Below are 17,913 nucleotides of genomic sequence, written 5' to 3'. Positions count from 1 at the left end.
GACGTTATTGTATTCCGCTGGGAATGTAAACAAGAACAGTTTCTCGGGGCTTGTAATAAAAAGATAGAGATGTAATATACAGAATATTTAATACGCTGCATTTGTTTCTCCATAAATAAATGAAGAAATAGGGGCTGTACAAAAAGCACATATATAGGCCTGTGGAAAGTAGATTTACTTTTTTTAAACGCTTTTTAAACATACCTATTCCGCATTTAAAAATGTGTATATATACAGTATAAATATATATTTGTTCATTCACTCCCTTGCTTACTCCAGCTTTAATCCTCCTAGTAGCATGGCCTTGTAAACGAACTATACGTTTTAGCGTGTTGACAAATGTTTATACTCTCTACTTGTTGCTTTGGATAAAAGTGCCAAATGAATACATGTAAATGTAAAAGCAACCCAGATAAAATCCCTGCAGTATACTTTAGTATTCACCACAGTTACAAATTGAACACTGTATTATTTACTATGGTCAATTGAAGTAAATCTTGTAGTTATCACTACGCTTTGTTAATGTACTGTATACTACAATTTTCTGTTGTATTAACTATAGTCAATTGATCAAGTCAAGTAAATGCTGTATTATTAAGTATGTAAGTGTTTACTATAGTAAAGTATGGTACTTTGTGTGAATCAAGTATAGTTATATTATATATTGATAAACTGTAGGATATACTCTAGTATACTTGAGTACTATAATTTATTATACTATATCTTATAATAAAGTAAATTTTGGTATACTTCTATTTTGTAGTAATCTCTAAACTTTGTTCATGTACAGTACTATGTTGTATTAACTATTGATAAACTGTAGTTCCTATTGAGCTTTACTTTAGTATTAACTATAATAAAGTGTAGTAAATTGTAGTATACTGTGTTTTTTTGTAGTATTAGCTTAACTTTGTAAATGTATACTATAGTATTCTGTAGTATTAACAATTGATCAAATCTAGTTTACATACTGTAGTATACAGTAATATTTACTATAGTAAAATTGTAGTGCACGTAGTCTGTGGTATTTTGACGTAATCACTACACTGTGCTAATGTATACTGTAGAAGGCTATTCTTTAGTATTAAGTGTTGAAATCTAGTACATACTGTAGTATACTTTAATAGCCTATTTACTATTGTAATACACTGAAGTATATTATAGTGTACACTACACTTTTTTATATACTACATTGTTGTACTGTATGTATACTACAGTATTCTGTACTAAACTTTAGTGAATTGATAACCTCTAATAAATACTGTAGCATACTTTAATATTTACTATGCTAAGGCTCAAAAAACACTGTAGTAGCTAAGAATTTTACAAAAGTATTTCTAACATATACTACAATGTTATTTCATATGGGAATGCACTGTTGGTTGCCGAGGTGTTGCTATTCTGTTATCAATGTGTACTGAGGTTTATAAAGTACTGTAGTAATGGGTTTCTAGTGTATTTGGGGTAACTCAAGTCAAAATTCTGTGACGCTGTGGTCTCTGGATTTGACTCGTGGCTTTCCTACAACGCCCAAAACACAACCATCCAGCCCTTTAGAGTAAGAGCAAACCTCTTCTCAACAAACCACATAAACTAACACTTCATTTACTGTATATATGTGACTAGAGAGACGTTATGCCCAGTGCCTTGCTTATATCCTTTTAATAAAAAAAGAAATAAGCCTTGAAACTCCCACACATTTAAATATAATGATTCTCTATAGAAACACTTCATCTCGCATAAATGACATCACTTGACCGAGTCACAGACCGAGAAAAGTGGGTCGGATGGGTTTTATTTCTGGAGGTAAAGGCATTTTTAAGCCAGGTTGTCAAGTGCTCCAGTTTCAAAGCGCTGATGGGAAAAGCTGTGTTCACAACCGTGATGGTCAATGGCATGACTGTGATTTTGCAGACGGTTATTGAAGTCAATTTGAAATCAAAATTCACCCCGTTTACTTCATTTCCTGGTCTTGCTGTGATTCAGTGGATATTTCAAAACAAAAATGGACGTATTTGTGATCTTCCATCAACAAACCTTGCCTTTTCATCTCCTTCAATGTCTTGTTTGAATGATGTTGATTTAAAGCATGTCATTAATATGACAGAATTCTGTTTGAACGGCTGCTGTCTGCATGTTATATGGGTCTGTTTTGATCTTACTAATATCTGTCTGTGTGTGTTTTTAGAGAGCTGTGATACACCACTGGTGTCCAGTCTGCCTCAGTCTGCCTTTAGAAGTTCCTCCGAGTTGTCGAGCAGTCACGGGCCGGGCTACGCCAGACTTAACCGGAGAGACGGTAACCAAATATACACCACATTAACCTATCATGTAAACCTTTTTAGGTGATATTTTATTATAAACTGGACACTATTCAACATCATCTTTGTGCAGACAAGATGGTTGCCAAGGCGTTGCTAGGGAGTTAAGCAATCCACTGATGTCATTTTTGGTTGCTAATCAGTTTCAGGTCCGTTCCCATAAGAAAGAGAAATGAGATCTCTTTAAAAGTATTTCTACTAGACATAAATGAGAGCAAATGGAAACTTTTCTCAAGTCTCGTCCACATCTCAGATATCTTCTCGAGAAAACTACTCGGGAATCTCACAAATGTCTCTGTTGAGATCTCATCTAAAAACTCTACTGAGCTCAGATTGATCAAGTCTGGAATCAATAATCAATATTATTGAAGATCTCTATATGAACTAAAACATTTACACAATCCAGATAATTCTATCTCTACAATCTACATTCATTTTACATCTCCATACTCTTCATGGGATTCAACAATTGCCTCATTTGTTTCTGTTTTTATTCCTCCTAAGCGATTTAAGAAACTATGTTGATACTTAAATCAAACACAACTGAGAACCGCATTACATCTCCTGAGCTATGAAAGAACATCTGATCACAGGGCTGGGGAGTAACAAAACTTGGTTTCGTATTTAAAATACAAAATTTGAGTAACTTTATTTCATTAAAGTTACTCTTAAATGGGTGGTATTCAAATTGCAGTTAAATCTGGAAAGTATTTCAGATTACAAAAGGGATTACTTGGAATTTTAATGTAATTTGTGTAAATTAATATTTTATTACACAAAATGTCTAAATGTAAATTTAAACATTAATTTAAGCTGTAACAGGTGATTAATGTTAACTGCAATTGGTGATTCTCTGACAATCTGCAAAAGCATCTTGTTTATTCTCATAATTATTCTCATAATTGTTATACCCCTTGAAGAATACGCAAAATTTTGACAAAATAAGAGGGGTCTGGGCTCATAGAAATTGCATGCTAATTATTTAGTACTGTCCTGAATATGTGTGATAGTTGTTTGAGTTTCTTATTTAAGTCATTTTTTTGGAATTTGCGACTTTTTATCTCGCATTTCTCTCACAATTGTTAGTTTATAGCTCATGCTTCTGACTTATTTTCTTAGAATTGTGAACTATAATGTCAAATGAGGGAAAACTGATGTTGTTTAAGATAAATAAGCAGAGGAAAGCCAGATCCTCTGTTTGGTGATCCCTTTAATTTATTTCCCTTATTAGTATTCCAAAGTATTCTAAAGTATTTCGATTATGTTACAAAACTTGTCCAATATGACATAATACGTTACAGATTACTTTTTAAATCATGTATTTTGTAATCTGTTGTAAAATACATTTTAAAAGGACTGTGATGGGGTCTCTCTCTCTCTCTCTCTCTCTCCCTCTCTCTTCCTCAGCCGCCTCTCATTTCAAGAACCGATAGAGGACTAAAAGAATTTAGTCTTGACCTTTTACACGCCGTTGTTATGTTGCGTTCTAGTGTTTAAGAGCAGAACACCTCTGAACAGCACCAGACTGCATTAATGAGTGGAGTGGGAGGACGTCTAATCGTCTTTCCTCATGGAAAATTGCCTTCAAAGGTGTGCACTTTTATTCCACACAAACACAAACAAACAAGCGCATGAGGTGTTGGAGGCTTTGGCAGGTCGCAGGATGAGAGCAGTGCACTTCAAAGCTTCAGGTCTCTGCTGTGATGCAAAAGGTGGTCTGATGTTTCTGCTTAAAGGCCGTGGTGAAAGCAAGTCAAAACACGGGATGCATCACCTCATGCTCACACCTGCCCGCCGGAGACCTGCATGAAACACAAACAAACTCTCGCATCTCTGAAAAAGCCTATAAAAGCTGTTAGACTTTGTATGAGATGGTTTTTGGTTGGAGGGCTTTTTAGGGGTCTTGAAATAGATTGAGGTTTTCTGGTTGTAGTTATTTTTTTCCACTGATGTGTTTCTGTACCAGTACAGAGCATAGCGGGAGGTTTATAGAAGTGTTGTGTCTCTGTTGCTTTGGTCACGTCTTTACCTTCAGAAGTGAGAAAAGACGATGGCATGTAAAACAGCTGCCCCAAAAAGTGCCTGAAGCAAGAGTCCTAAATACCCCTAAACCTTGGTCTACTGGCATAAAACCTACTCCACACTGGTAAGAGTCTCTCTCTCTCTTTCTCTTTCTCTCTCTCTCTCTCTCTCTCTCTCTCTCTCTCTCTCTCTCTCTCTCTCTCTCTCTCTCTCTCTCTTCTCTCTCTCTCTCTCTCTCTTTCTCTCTCTCTCTCTCTCTCTCTCTCTCTCTCTCTCCCTCTCCAAGATTCAAAGAAGCTTTATTGGCATGATAAAACCAAATTTACATTGAGAAATCACAGTAAAATTAAATATAAACATTCTGCACAAATACAGTTTAAGATAAAAAGAAAAGAAAAAAAAGTATCTACAGTATCTAAAGTATCTAAAACCTACTCCACACTGGTGAGACTCTCTCTCTCTCACACACTTTTTTTAAAAGCATCCAAAATCAATAAAAGCAAAATTATATTTTTAGGTTTTTCAAAGTTCTTTTGGAATTTTACAACCATTCTTGAGGTCTTGGCAAGATTTTTGATTTCCTGGCCAAGAAAATCAGCGGAGTTTGCATATACAAATGACAACAAATATAACACTTATTTTACAAAAACAACATAAATCCAGTAAAAAAAATTACACACCGTTGAATTACTCTCTAAATTACATAGTATATAAATTACCATAGTACAAAAATATTATCATATGTTATGATCTTCATTGATCTTCAATAATTTGCAGAAATGCTTTCTTGTCCTTTTATCAATCAGCTTCTTGAGGTCTCACCCTGGGATGCATTTTAAAACATAGTCATCTATTCTGTGCACTAATTGGGTTTCTTTCTTCGTTAATCAGTCAAAGTCATTCATTTCAATCCATTTATTAAATAAAACGTTCGTTTTGTCATGAAAAAAACATGTATGTTCACAAAATTATATTTTAGTTTACTAAACTAATTTCAAGTTTTTTTTTTAAATAATGAGAAAGATTTCACCCAAATGTCCCAATAATTTAGACTGGCAGTTTGTATATACAAATTACCAAGTGGATAAGTTTTGAAACTAATACTGTATGTATTACTCCTGAGAAATCTTGAACTTTTTATTTACCACCTGATTTTAACTTTAACGCGCCACCAAGAAGCTTAAAGACAATAGTTTGACCTTCAGTCCTAGCGGTGGTTTAAGATTTGTATTGATTTCCTGAAAATCTCACTCGGTTCTGATAGAGCCGCAAACATCTTGGCATTTCATTTAGCCTGAAGTACTTATCGAAATAGACAAACATCAGTGAATGTCTAGACTTTGGAGTCAACAGGCCACACTCACTTCATACATCCGTTTCTGATAGGATGTCTGCTGACTAAAGATAGTTAATTTTCCTGTTGCCATATAACTTCACATTTTGAAGTGAAATCTGTTGCAAAATTTGTCTTTTACCTTAAACAAAATTATCAAGAAGTGAATTTTGACAATTTTTGAAATGCTTATGTGAATCAGAAAAGAAGATATTTTGAGAAATGTCTCAGTGGTTTTGTGTTCATACAATGAAAGTTAATAAGAGTCGATGTTGTCTGCGAACCTACATTCTTCAAAATATCTTCTTTTGTGTTCAGCAGAAGTTTGTCTGAACTATCTCTTGAATGCTTCATCCGCTGCTCAAACTACTTTCGACGACATTTTTCGTATTTTTCCTGTTGGAATGCTTTCAATCACAGTCCAGCTTAGATCCCTTTTTTTATTGCACAAACCTGCTGGGATATCAACTCAGAGCCCCTCGAATCACGGGATAAATAAAGAAAGCTATAGCTTTTAAAAGGCTGCTCGTGCTAATTCCCCAAAGCCCAGCTGCTCCGGCTGTGAAGAGCGCTGGAATTCTCCAAAATCATTCATTGTGTTTCTGTCATTACGGGTTCCATTAGCTGTCGCTTAAATCGCGGGCTGTTAGTGTTAGTCTATCAGCAGGTGTAACTGTTGCAGATAAATATACAGATATGAGCAGTGCACGGAGGGTTTAATGAGAATGTAAATTTCATTGTGTTTCTTGGGCTGGCTGCTCGCAGCAAGAGAGCCGTTTCAATTATATATTCTGTCTCCAGGGTGTAAAAAACGCAGTTATGAGGACCTCAATTATATATTGAAGGGAAGAACTATAGAACGGCATTTGAAAGCAAGTCGTTCACTTATAATTAATGTCAGAAACGCAGATGCGTGCGCTGCCAGGAAAATTGAGCGCATTTCATTTTGTAATACGGCTAAATGATAACAACTTTCTTTTGAGTCTCTCACACGTGTTCAAATCTCTCGGCGTTTAAATAGTTTGGCATTTAGGTTTGTACCTAACCTGAAAACGAGGAAATTAGATCCGTGTGAAATTCTAATTGAAATGCTTTCAGATAAACTTGAATAGATGCTGTTAGTCATTTAACTTCATCTTCATTTCTGTTCTGTTTTTACTCGAGTCGAATGTAAAATAAGACAGGTGGGAGCTGTTAAGATCTATTTGTGTTCATTAAAGTCAACACATCAGCAAACAGTCTCATCCGCTCAATGTTATAATAGACGCTGGTACTTTAATCAACATTTCTGCTAAATTCATCTTGGTGGAAACTAGATTTCGTCCCTTGACTCTAGCTGGTGGATTCATGGTAAATAATAGATGAGGTCTTAGATGGACCTTGAGTCTTTGGAACATGTTGCTGAACTGGTTTCAGTGCTGTTTTTGGCGTTCTTAAGTCTTGGTAGATAATTTTTCAGATGCTGTTTACATCAATTAAAACAGTACTGTTCAAAAGTGTTTTTTACAGATTTCAGATTACTAGTTAACTCATTAAAAAGCTTCATAACATAAATGGGGATGAACCTTTTGTATTTTATTATAGGCAAATCTAAATACAAAAATGTTTTGTAAAGTTCTTGAATTAAAAAAAAAGTATTTTAAAAGTATAAATTTGCTCTTATAAGCTTTATCGCATTTCATGCTTTTGAAACAGTTCCCTAATTTGTTTCCGTTGATCAGAATCAGAAACTAAATCTCAGGTTTCCCTTTGAATCTCATTATCCGAAACACTCCAAATGGTTTGTTGCAGGTCACTGATCAGCTAATTCGTCATTAAAGATGATTTTGTCTGTTTCTTGCAGATTTAATGTCTCTGATGGTTTTTATGTGCTGTAATATGATGAAATGGTGGTCTAAATGAGCATCACGGCACCGATCGGCCGTCCTCCTCCATGACCTCTGATTAACCTCAATCTCTGTGTTCATCTAGAGAAACGCTTCTGTCCACTCTACTCTGAGAAAAGTTCAAGAAACGCTAGACGGCCTGAATAGAAATGGACAATTATTCACAATGACGATATTATATTTTAATGAAGAGCCTAAGAGAGGTCGCTAGGGTGGATAACTCTGTTTTAATAGAACATGGATAGAAAAGAGCATACATCTTCTTGTAAACACAAAAATGAATAGTGATATTCAACTGACGGGATGGAAAATGTTATTTCTCACATGTCGTTTCAACTCAGATATTCCTCTTTAAATTGCTTAGAAAGAATTGAGAGATCTGTTTACATGAATGAAAGAGTATGGAGGTGTGAAATGAATGTAGATTGTCAGCCATTTAATGAGAAATGTTTGAGTTGATATTGAGATCTTCAATAATATTGACTTTTGATTACTGTCTTGACAAATCTGAGCTCAATTTGAGACATCTCTTCTGAAACTATTGGAGAAATTTGTGACTGTCTTTTCCTCAAGTTCCTCAAGACACAGTTGAGACTTAAGCAAAAGTTTCCATTTGCTCTCCATTTAATCTCATTGATGTTTTAAAGAAATCATTGAAATATTAATGAGATGTCATCTGTGATATCTTTTTCTCATGGTTTGGTGTTTTTCTTGAATTTTGTATCTGAATGCCACAGACGCTTTTTAAAAGACATTAGTTCACACAGATGTAACGTTCAGCTCTTATAATCTTTCTCAAAATCTAATATATGCTCACCTTTTCCTCTCAGTTAATGTCACCAAGCATTCGCATTATCTCTCAGAGACACTTTCCATGATATTAAGAAAATGCTGCTTTCTGAAAGCTGATTTAGATTCACACATAGATTCAGAAAGGGTTTCTGTGTGCGTATGAACGTTCTGGCCGTCCACCCATCTATTTTATTGTAGAAAATGAGCAGAGGTCAATTTTCTTTTGCTTTTTTGTGGACATGTGAATGCTTTCCCATACACTTTTTGCCCGGCTTTTCCCTGTTGTCCTAAATACTCAAATAAGCTTGTCATTCCACTGTAAAGTTATCTATCTTTTATGTGAAGAGTGGCGGAGTATGCAGTTTGTATTTTAATGTCGAACATGTCGAACACAACGACACCACCACCCATGATCCAATGGCTCATATGCACTGCAAAAAATGAAGTCGTTGTATTGTTTTTAGTGAAAATATCTCAAATTTCTTAAATCAATATACAATTACTTGGCCTTAGATAATTGGTCTTGTTTTATGAAAAATAATTATGTTTATGGTAAAAACAAGCAAAAAAATCTGTCCATAGGGTGAAAACAATAAACTTGAATTAGGTACTTGAGAAAAAGTGTGGACCCCATGGACAGATTTTTTTGCTTGTTTTTACTATAAACGTACTTAATTCTTACATTATTTTTCATAAAACAATACTAAATATGTTGGGTCACTTTCTTGTCAAGTAAATGTATATTGATTTAAGAAGTTTGAGATATTTTCACTAAAAACAAGACAAAAAGTGAGAATGACATTTTTTGGAGTGTGTAGTCAGCAGGTGTGATTCAAGCCTCTTCTACATCTCTCCGAACGTCATTTTTGAAATATATTAAAAGTATGAAGCTAATAGGATAATACGTGTTTTTAGATCCTATTTAAATGAATAAAAGAGATATGGAGATACGTTACATTTCCGGGTCTTTTTCAAGAGAAGCTTGTGAGATTCAGGAGGCATCAGAAAAACTGTTTGCTCTCAGTTGCATCTCTATCCGGGAGAAACAACTGTGATGATAAACAGATCTCAATTGTTTTAGAAAAAAACAAGTATAATGTAATATAATTTAAATAAGAATAGTTTAGTAAAGTTCAATTATGTTTTTGTATCATACTTCATATAGTAAGTATACTAAAATCAATGCATAAGACGTATACTTGTAAGTGTAGTATTTAAGCACTACTTATGACTAAATTTATCTACTTTTGGCAATTTCTTACTACAGGTAAATATACTGATTAGTTCAATACTTGTCGCATATTTTTTAGTTCAGTTCACATTGAAGTATTCTTTCAGTAAACTACTAGTTTAGTAGTTTTTATTCTATATATACACACACACAAGTATATGCCATCCAAATAAAAGTTTATTGTATAGACAGATTTACTTTATGTGTAATTTTAAGTATATTTGAAGAGCTCTTTTCCAAAACGGATTAAACTCCAAATTAAAAAAAATGAGTTTGTCATGCCATTTTGATGTGTACTTAACCTATTCACTTGCTCCATCAATGTTTCATGCCAAATATTACCTTGTTTTAAATGTTCTGCAAGATTTCTTTCCAAAACGCTATAAGTCCCGAACCTGTTTTTAGCCTAATCGCGATATGTCCTCTCGACCAATCAGAATTCGCTGGTTAGCGGTATTTGTATGCCTGTTATTTTTAAATTTGTTGAATGTGGTAGAAAATATTGAAACATGAAATTGAAAATATTTATTTTATTTGGCTGTTATTTATTTCATGCATTTGCTTTTATTTGATTTATATTAACTTATAATATGGGTCCCTGATGTCATATGTTGCATGTTCTCTTGTTTGTTTGTTTTTAAAAAGAAATAAACAATTTACAAGAAGTATATACAGCACACTTGAATGAGCATTGTTGGCATCTTTTGATGGCATTGCTTTCTTCTCAGATATTTACTTCAGATATTTCTCCTGGTTTTCCAAGATATCAAAGTATCTAATAATCTCAAACATTTCTCATCAAATTCAACAAAACATCCAGGTTCAATTGATCCGAGCTATTGAACTCTCTCTTTTGCAAACAGCTTTGGATAAGTGAATAAATGTAATGAGATGTTAATATGATGGCAAGCAACCGTTTTGCTTATTTTCATTTCTTCAGACTTTTAGATTAAACATCTGAGACAAAATGGATGCTTGGATGAAACTCTTCTCAATCCGAACGATATAAAAAAAACACAGATCTCTGCATCGAAAAACATTTTCTTCTCACGAGTTCCATCAGTGTCTCAAATATTCACATCTTCTGTTAACTGCCCTGATTATGAGCGAGAGAAGCTGGCCAGCTCAGGTCGGGTTTGCTTGTCCCCACCTGTCTGAAATCAGCGTCCATCTGGCACCTGACTCATCACGCCACCGCCATAAACCTTCTCACTTTCTGTTCTGCCAACGCAGGGCTGGCGTCCCGGGCAGGTGTCAGTCCTACCCGCTCTTCACCTCAGCGTTAGGTCATTTTATCATGATTTACAGCGCACAGGTATCATTTACGACTCGGTCTTATCTGATTTACCCCACGCTGCGGAGCTGTAAGGTGGAACGTCCAAAGCATCTGCTGTTGAACCTGCTGTCACGTAGAGGTTATGAGGCGTGGAGTCGCATCTCCGAGTCGGTGGCCTCGCTACTCCAGCTGCTTAAGAGGGATTCGACTGAGATTTTCTAGTTATTTGTGTCAGTATTTATGGGACTGCTGTAAGCAGAGGGACTGCATGACGTCCTAATGGGCTCAGAATATCAATGGTGTTTACAGTAAGAGCATCAGAGTGGAAAGCGTAAAGGCGCAGTTCACAAAAAATGAATGTTTGGTCATGACTGACTTACTCTCGTAATATTCTAAAACAGCGGATCTCAACCTTTTTGACTTCAAGAGACCTCCTGATTGTAAACAATATTTGAAGCCCTCCCCACTCAGTATCAACCAATAAACTTATTTAGTTATGTATTTATTAATGCATTCATTTTCATATTATTTTTTATAAAATTATTATAAATATTGATGTTATAATTTGTGTTATTAATTCATATATTTTTTTATTTGTGTATTCATTTTTTATTTCATCTCCTCTTTTTGTTTTTATATTGTCTGTTAGTCATTTTACTTCTTTCTATGACTTTTGTTATTGGTAATTTGTTTGATTTTCATTTAAAAAAAAGAAGTATCTTGATTTTTAGTATCCAGAGTTGCCAGGTCCACGCTTTTCCTGTAGTGTTGGGCTGCTTTTAAACTGTGGCCGTGGTTTGTTGTTTTATTTTGTGGGTGGAAAGATTTTGTTCGTCCAATTTTTATTTTATGTAGTTTATGCTGCAGGTTATTTATGTAAATAGTCTTTGTTTATGATCACTTTTACATCACTTTTTTAAAACGAAATTGTGTGTAATTTATAAGTAGATCAATAGAATACGTATTTTTAGGATGGTAGAGATATTTTTCGAGTTTTTGTGTTGGGTGGGTTTCTTGGGCTAGTTTTGTCATGCAGATCTGGCAACCCTGATCATTGCTTATTGTAATGCTTGTTTTGTCTAATTTTAAATCGTACGTCTTCAGCCAACTTAAGAAGTCATTCTAGTTCGGTCGAGTAAATGAACAGAATTTAGGTTTTCTCGTAAATGTTTTATTGAAATGCACAATGCCAGGAGCCAGACGTGTTGTTCAAAGACACAAAGAGAATTTCACACATAAAAAGATCCATACGCTAAATTGAGGAGTTGTCAGACTAGAAGTAAATCCTTTTTTACTGTGAAACGTTTTTTTTTGCTCTTCATTAAGATTCAGCGATAAATACACACATTTAAGCATCAATAACAATTGGGACAAAATAAGATCTAGATTTCCAACATAGTGAGCTGACTACCTACCTAGACAACATATTAAACTGTCATGCTCCTGAATACCAGAAGGCAGACGGTATAATGATGTTCCCTTGTTTGGGTGTACTGTATGTGTCTGCTCTTGCGAAGTGGGAAGCATCTCGTGTCTCTCATGCTCCAGTTCAGTCACTTAAAGCACCAGTTCTCCCAAAACTGAAACTTCTTTCATCATCAATTCGCCCTCATGTCATTTAAAACCTCTATGACTTTCTGTTTTCTGCCGAGCACAAATAAAGATATTTTGAGTAACGTTGATCTTCTATTCTTGATGGACCATCTCTCATGTCCGCAGGTGCTGGTGGATGGTCTCCGCTGGACTCAAATAAGTATCAGTGGCTTGAAATCAACCTGGAACAGCGGACAGAGATCACGACTATCTCCACGCAGGGCCGTTATGGGAGTTCTGACTGGGTCACGCGTTACCTCCTCATGTTCAGCGACACGGGCCACAACTGGAGACCATACAGACAGGAGGACAGCATCGGGGTGAGTCAGAAAGCTAACCTGAATGAACGCGACTTATAATTAAGGTAAAATAATTCAGTTTGTACATGTTTATGAGCCGCTGGTGAAGAGACGCTATAAAGTTTAATAGAAGACAAAACACATTTAGCAAGTTTATGAGGCGAGAGAGCAACCAAAATACATTTTTCATTCTCTCTAACAGGATGTGATGCTCTTCATTCTGTTGCAGAAACTAACAATAGATGAATAAATTGTTTAGATATTGTAAGGAAGTATAGATTGAATGCACTGTAAATTGTTGTTGTATTTGTAAACATTACGTAATGCATTAGCTTATATTACCTAGCAATGAAAAATACATTTTTAGCATTTATTAAACTTAGTACATTCGGCATTTGCGAATACATTTCTTAAGTTTTATTTGTTAACATTAGTTAATGCACAATGAACCAACATAAACAATTGTGTTGGCAATATTTAACATTAACAAAGATTAATAAGTGTTCATAAGTTAAATCATGACAGTTCACACCAAAAACAAATTCTGTCATTATTCACTCACCCTCAAGTCCAAACCTGTTTAAATGTCTTTGTTCTGATGAACACACAGAAAAAGATATTGGGACGAATGCTTGTAACCAAACAGTTCTTGGACCGCATTAACTTCCATAGTAGGAAAAATGATAACGCTAGTCATAAGTTCCCCAGAACTGTTTGATTTCCTACATTCTTCGAAATATCTTATTTTGTGTTCAACAGAACAAAGACATTTATACAGCTTTTATTTCCTACTATGGTAGTCAATGGTGGCCAAGAACTGTTTAGTTGCAAGCATTCTTCCAAATATCTATCTCTGTGTTCATCGGAACAAAGAAATGTTAACAGATTTAAAACAGCTCGAGGGTGAGTAAATAAAGACAGATTTTTTTTTTTTTTCTTTAACATGAACTCAAAATATTTTTGTGTTCATGTTAACTCATGCATTTACTAACAATAACAAAGTCAACCCTATTTTAAAGCGTTCCCCATGAATGTAAAAGGAATTAGCAAATACCCAACAAGTCAAATCACTTGGACACATGTCATGTCGTGATTAGGATTTTCTTGTCAGAAAGAACTTCAAAGAATGGCTTGAAGAGTCGGCCCGAGCTAAATTATCTGTAAGAGAAAGATGTTGAAAATGATCCCAAATCCTTATGAAACTTTTGAATGCATCACGCTCGACAGAGTTTAAGTGTCTTCTCCGAGTACTGCGGAGTACAGCACAGGAGAAAGGTTGCTTGAGGATACGGTTAACCTCTCTTTATTTAAATTAGCTTGGTTTACAGACGGGTGTTAAGGGTGTGAAAATGTTTTTATCAGAATTGAGTCGCCTGTGGGCTTAAAAAAACGCGAGACTCTCGCTGTTTATTTCTCACAGCTTAAGTTACATTAAAAGTGTCTTTGTTGGGGTCAGACGTTGCTGGTGTTTAAAGGATTGTGTTTTCTTTAAGGATTTTTAGGATGAGGGCCACTGAAGTCGTGCCACGAGTCACGATTTCAACTTTGGTCATGAGCGTTTGGAGACACAAGAGTCTTTGTTTTCTTCGCTCTTGTGAATGTGAGAGCTCGTCGCCGGTAACGCTGGAGTATTTGCACCTTACTCTCACCGCGTTTCGCAGGCCACTTTAGAGCAAATGAGATGCGCCTCCTCAGCGGGAAACAGAGAGATGTATTCGGCTTAACGTTCCACTCCAGCAGACGGCTGATCCCTTCAAAGGCTTCGGGAACGCTGGAATTACTTTCAGCTAAGAAAGTTCAAATTGCACACATTTCTGACAGACATAAGGACAAAATGAAAGTTGCTCTCTGAAGAATCATCCAAAATAACGCTTCTCATTTCCTTTGCTTGCTGGTAAAATGGTTGGCCTGACCCTAGGCTGTATACAAGCACTGGCGCGTGTTTTTTGTCGGGTAAACGCCAGCGCTATTGATTTCCATTAATACAGCAAGGTGATAGAAGAGACGTGTGGCAGTATTCATGCGAATCATGAATATGTCCTCTGCTCATTGACCCTCAGCGTTGTCGGATCGTGGAGGTCTCCACGGGGTCTTGCTTCATATTAAGTGGATTCTGAGTTATAGTCTCGTGAAATGCTGTATGTAAACACATCGGACACCTGGTCGAGTTCAGGATCAGAAATCAGCATATTTGTAATGTAACAGAATATTGAAAGAAAAAAATGATGTCCTGTTGGTTGTTGTCATTTTTTTAGGCTTTTACAGGGAACTCTAATGCTGACAGTGTGGTGATGTACAAACTCCAGCATCCAGTAACTGCCCAGTATCTCAGATTAATACCGCTGGACTGGAATCCAAACGGCAGGGTTGGTTTGAGATTGGAAGCGTATGGATGCCAATATAGTAAGTGCGATTGACAAATTTCTATATGAATATTGTCCTTTGTATTTCCGTATTTAGTGATTTTTTTGTTGTTGTCATTAATCATTATTATTAGTTAGTCTTTATGTTTGTCAATGGATTTTGCAATAAAAAGTATTAAAAAGTGACTGTCAACTTTGACAACACAGTATGCAATCATTTAAAAAGTAAAGTGTGTTTCCATTCCATGAAAAACTGCGAATTTGGACATCCGAGTTTTTGGAAGGACAAAGACGATGTGCTTTGCACATGTGTACTTTACAGGGCTGTACAGTATTGAAAAGAATTGTGATATGTTAACTCACTTAATGATGCAAAAAACTTAACTTTTGTCAAATCAAATTTAGTTGTATTAAAGGGGATTTGCAACGGTGTTTCATGCATTCAGTCTTCTATACAATGTAAAACGTGGTGTCTTGTCATGCTTGAAATGGTCAACTTGTCAATAAACGAGTTGGACATATGACATAGTATTTATGTGCTCAATACACTCCCTCAGCGCTCGTATATGAAAATAAGTTTCGAAACAATTTTTCTTAGTCCCTTATTGGGCAATTCTCCCGGAAAAGCACGCCCACAGCAAGGGGAAAGCAATACCCTGCCCATGCATCAACTGACAAGCGTAAGGAAGACTTTACCATCAAGATTGGCTTCGCTGCGTCGAGATTGGCTGCGCACGTTTATATTAATAGTTAAGTTAACATGACACGTTTCACATTCTTTATGAGAAACGAAAGCTTCTTCTGAGGGTCAACGGCCTTACTCTTGCAGAACATTAAAAACAAATCCGACAATGCCATTTGAATTTAACTACCAATGCATAACTTGGTATAACCAAGAAAAAATCAAGAACATTCAGGTTAACACCTGAAACAGAGTAGTTACTACTGTACTTTGTATTTCTTCACATTACTTTTTGCTTAGTATTACAATGATTCCTTCATTGCAAACCATTGCGAGATGCATCTAGCAATATGTTTGATGATTTTGATACATTCTTGCAGCCCTGGTACTCAAACTTAATATGACAAGATCAAAAATACAGATGCGCTGCACATTTTTATGACAGCAACCAGATTTACTCAATGCTACTGTTGTGTTTTGGTAAAAAACAGGATGCATTATAAATGTTATATTTTACATGTTTTTAATATTTAAAGTATAACACAGTATTGGGTAAGAGATTCTAAAGCAAGGAATAGCACTGTGTGACGTAACGTTGTGTAACGTTCTAGATGTTAAAATACTTTCTTGTACGCCAAATTGAAGTACATGTGAACGCTTTCGCTGCTGTTGGTTAAAGCAGTCCGTCAGTTCAACCTCTCACCAATTCATACATTGTGCCTAATGAAAACCTTAATAAAATACAAAATATACGTTCATTCTGAAGTTCCACAATATGGCCTTTTTATTTCACCAAAAATCATCAGACTGTGCTTGTGGCATCTCGCCTGTTTTCGTATCTTATCGCTGCAGCGCAGAGCACCGTGGGCCACCCTCTTTCAATCAAACGCCAGCCCATGACGCTGATTTATGATTGGTCATACAGAACGTGTGTGTGGCGGCTTTGTCCTGTGGCTCTTTTAAAGAGACATATTGTCACTGAAATCACACTGGGCAGAACTGCCGAGGTTTAAGTCTGTCTGGAATTGTGAGCTGTCAGCAAAGGCTTGTGGGTATTTTAACCGTGAATGCGCACGCAGAGTTTATGCGTCTCAAGTGAATGTGAATGTTGGAATTGTTTTCATGTTCAGAAATATGGCAGGCCATTATTAAAAGTTTCAGTTTAGTTCATTCTTCTGGATGTGTTATTTATTGCACAGTTGATCCAGTTGCTGCCCAGTGTCAGACGGTTGCATCATTGTGTTGACCCAACAGATTTAAATTCTCTCTTCTTCACTTACAGCGGAGAAGCCGCTGTGCCATATGTGAATACATATTTATGCATTGAAAACTTGCACAAATGCACTTTATATTGCACAAATGTAGTTTGTATTAAATAAATGCTCTCTATATTGTACAAGTTAACTTTATATTGCAGAGCAGCATTTTTATAGCACAAATGCACTTGATATTCCAAAAAAGCATTTTATATTGCACAAATGCCCTCAGAAGTGGACAAATGCACTTAAGATTGCACAGATGTACTCGGCATTGCACAGATGTATTCAATATTGCACAAATTAACTTTATATTACATAAATGTATTCGAAATTGCACAAATGCACTTTATATTGCACAAATGGACTTTATATTACACAAATGTATTCAATATTGCGCAAATGCACTAAGTATGCAAAAATGCACTAAGTATGCAAAAATGCACATAATATTGCACAAATACACTTAATATTGCACAAATGCACTATATGTTGTATTAATATATATATTGTACAAATGTATTCAATGGTGCACAAATGCACTTTATATTACATAAATGTATTCGATTATGCACAAATGCACTAAGTATTGCAGGAAGGCACTTTATATTGCATACATGTACGAGATATTGCAAAAATGCACATAATATTGCAGAAATGCACCTTATATTGCACAAATGCACTTAAAGTTGCACAAATGCATTCTGTATCACACAAAAACATTTTTATTTTGACAAATTTGCTCTGTATTGCACACATGCACTTTATTTTGCACAACTGCACTCTTGTATCGCACAAATGTGTTTTATATCTCACAAATGCATTTAAAAACCTTTTGTTTACGACATTAAAATGAATT

The 17,913-nt window shown here is 35.5% G+C and overlaps 1 protein-coding gene across 2 annotated transcripts in view; it reads left to right on the top strand.

Moving 5' to 3' along the window:
- cntnap3 (contactin associated protein family member 3) overlaps positions 1–17,913 on the top strand; it is a 69,679-nt gene that overhangs the window by 12,362 nt on the left and 39,404 nt on the right. For both annotated transcript variants that reach the window (XM_056736994.1, XM_056736993.1), the window contains exons 2-4: positions 2,189–2,299; positions 12,581–12,774; positions 15,009–15,156. In XM_056736994.1, the coding sequence (XP_056592972.1) occupies positions 2,189–2,299; positions 12,581–12,774; positions 15,009–15,156 (453 nt within the window). The remainder of the gene's footprint in view (positions 1–2,188; positions 2,300–12,580; positions 12,775–15,008; positions 15,157–17,913) is intronic.

The sequence above is a fragment of the Triplophysa dalaica genome, chromosome 22, assembly GCF_015846415.1.
Source record: "Triplophysa dalaica isolate WHDGS20190420 chromosome 22, ASM1584641v1, whole genome shotgun sequence".
In the NCBI taxonomy this organism is placed as follows: Eukaryota; Metazoa; Chordata; class Actinopteri; order Cypriniformes; family Nemacheilidae; genus Triplophysa; species Triplophysa dalaica.
This window is presented reverse-complemented; position numbering and strand designations above follow the sequence as displayed.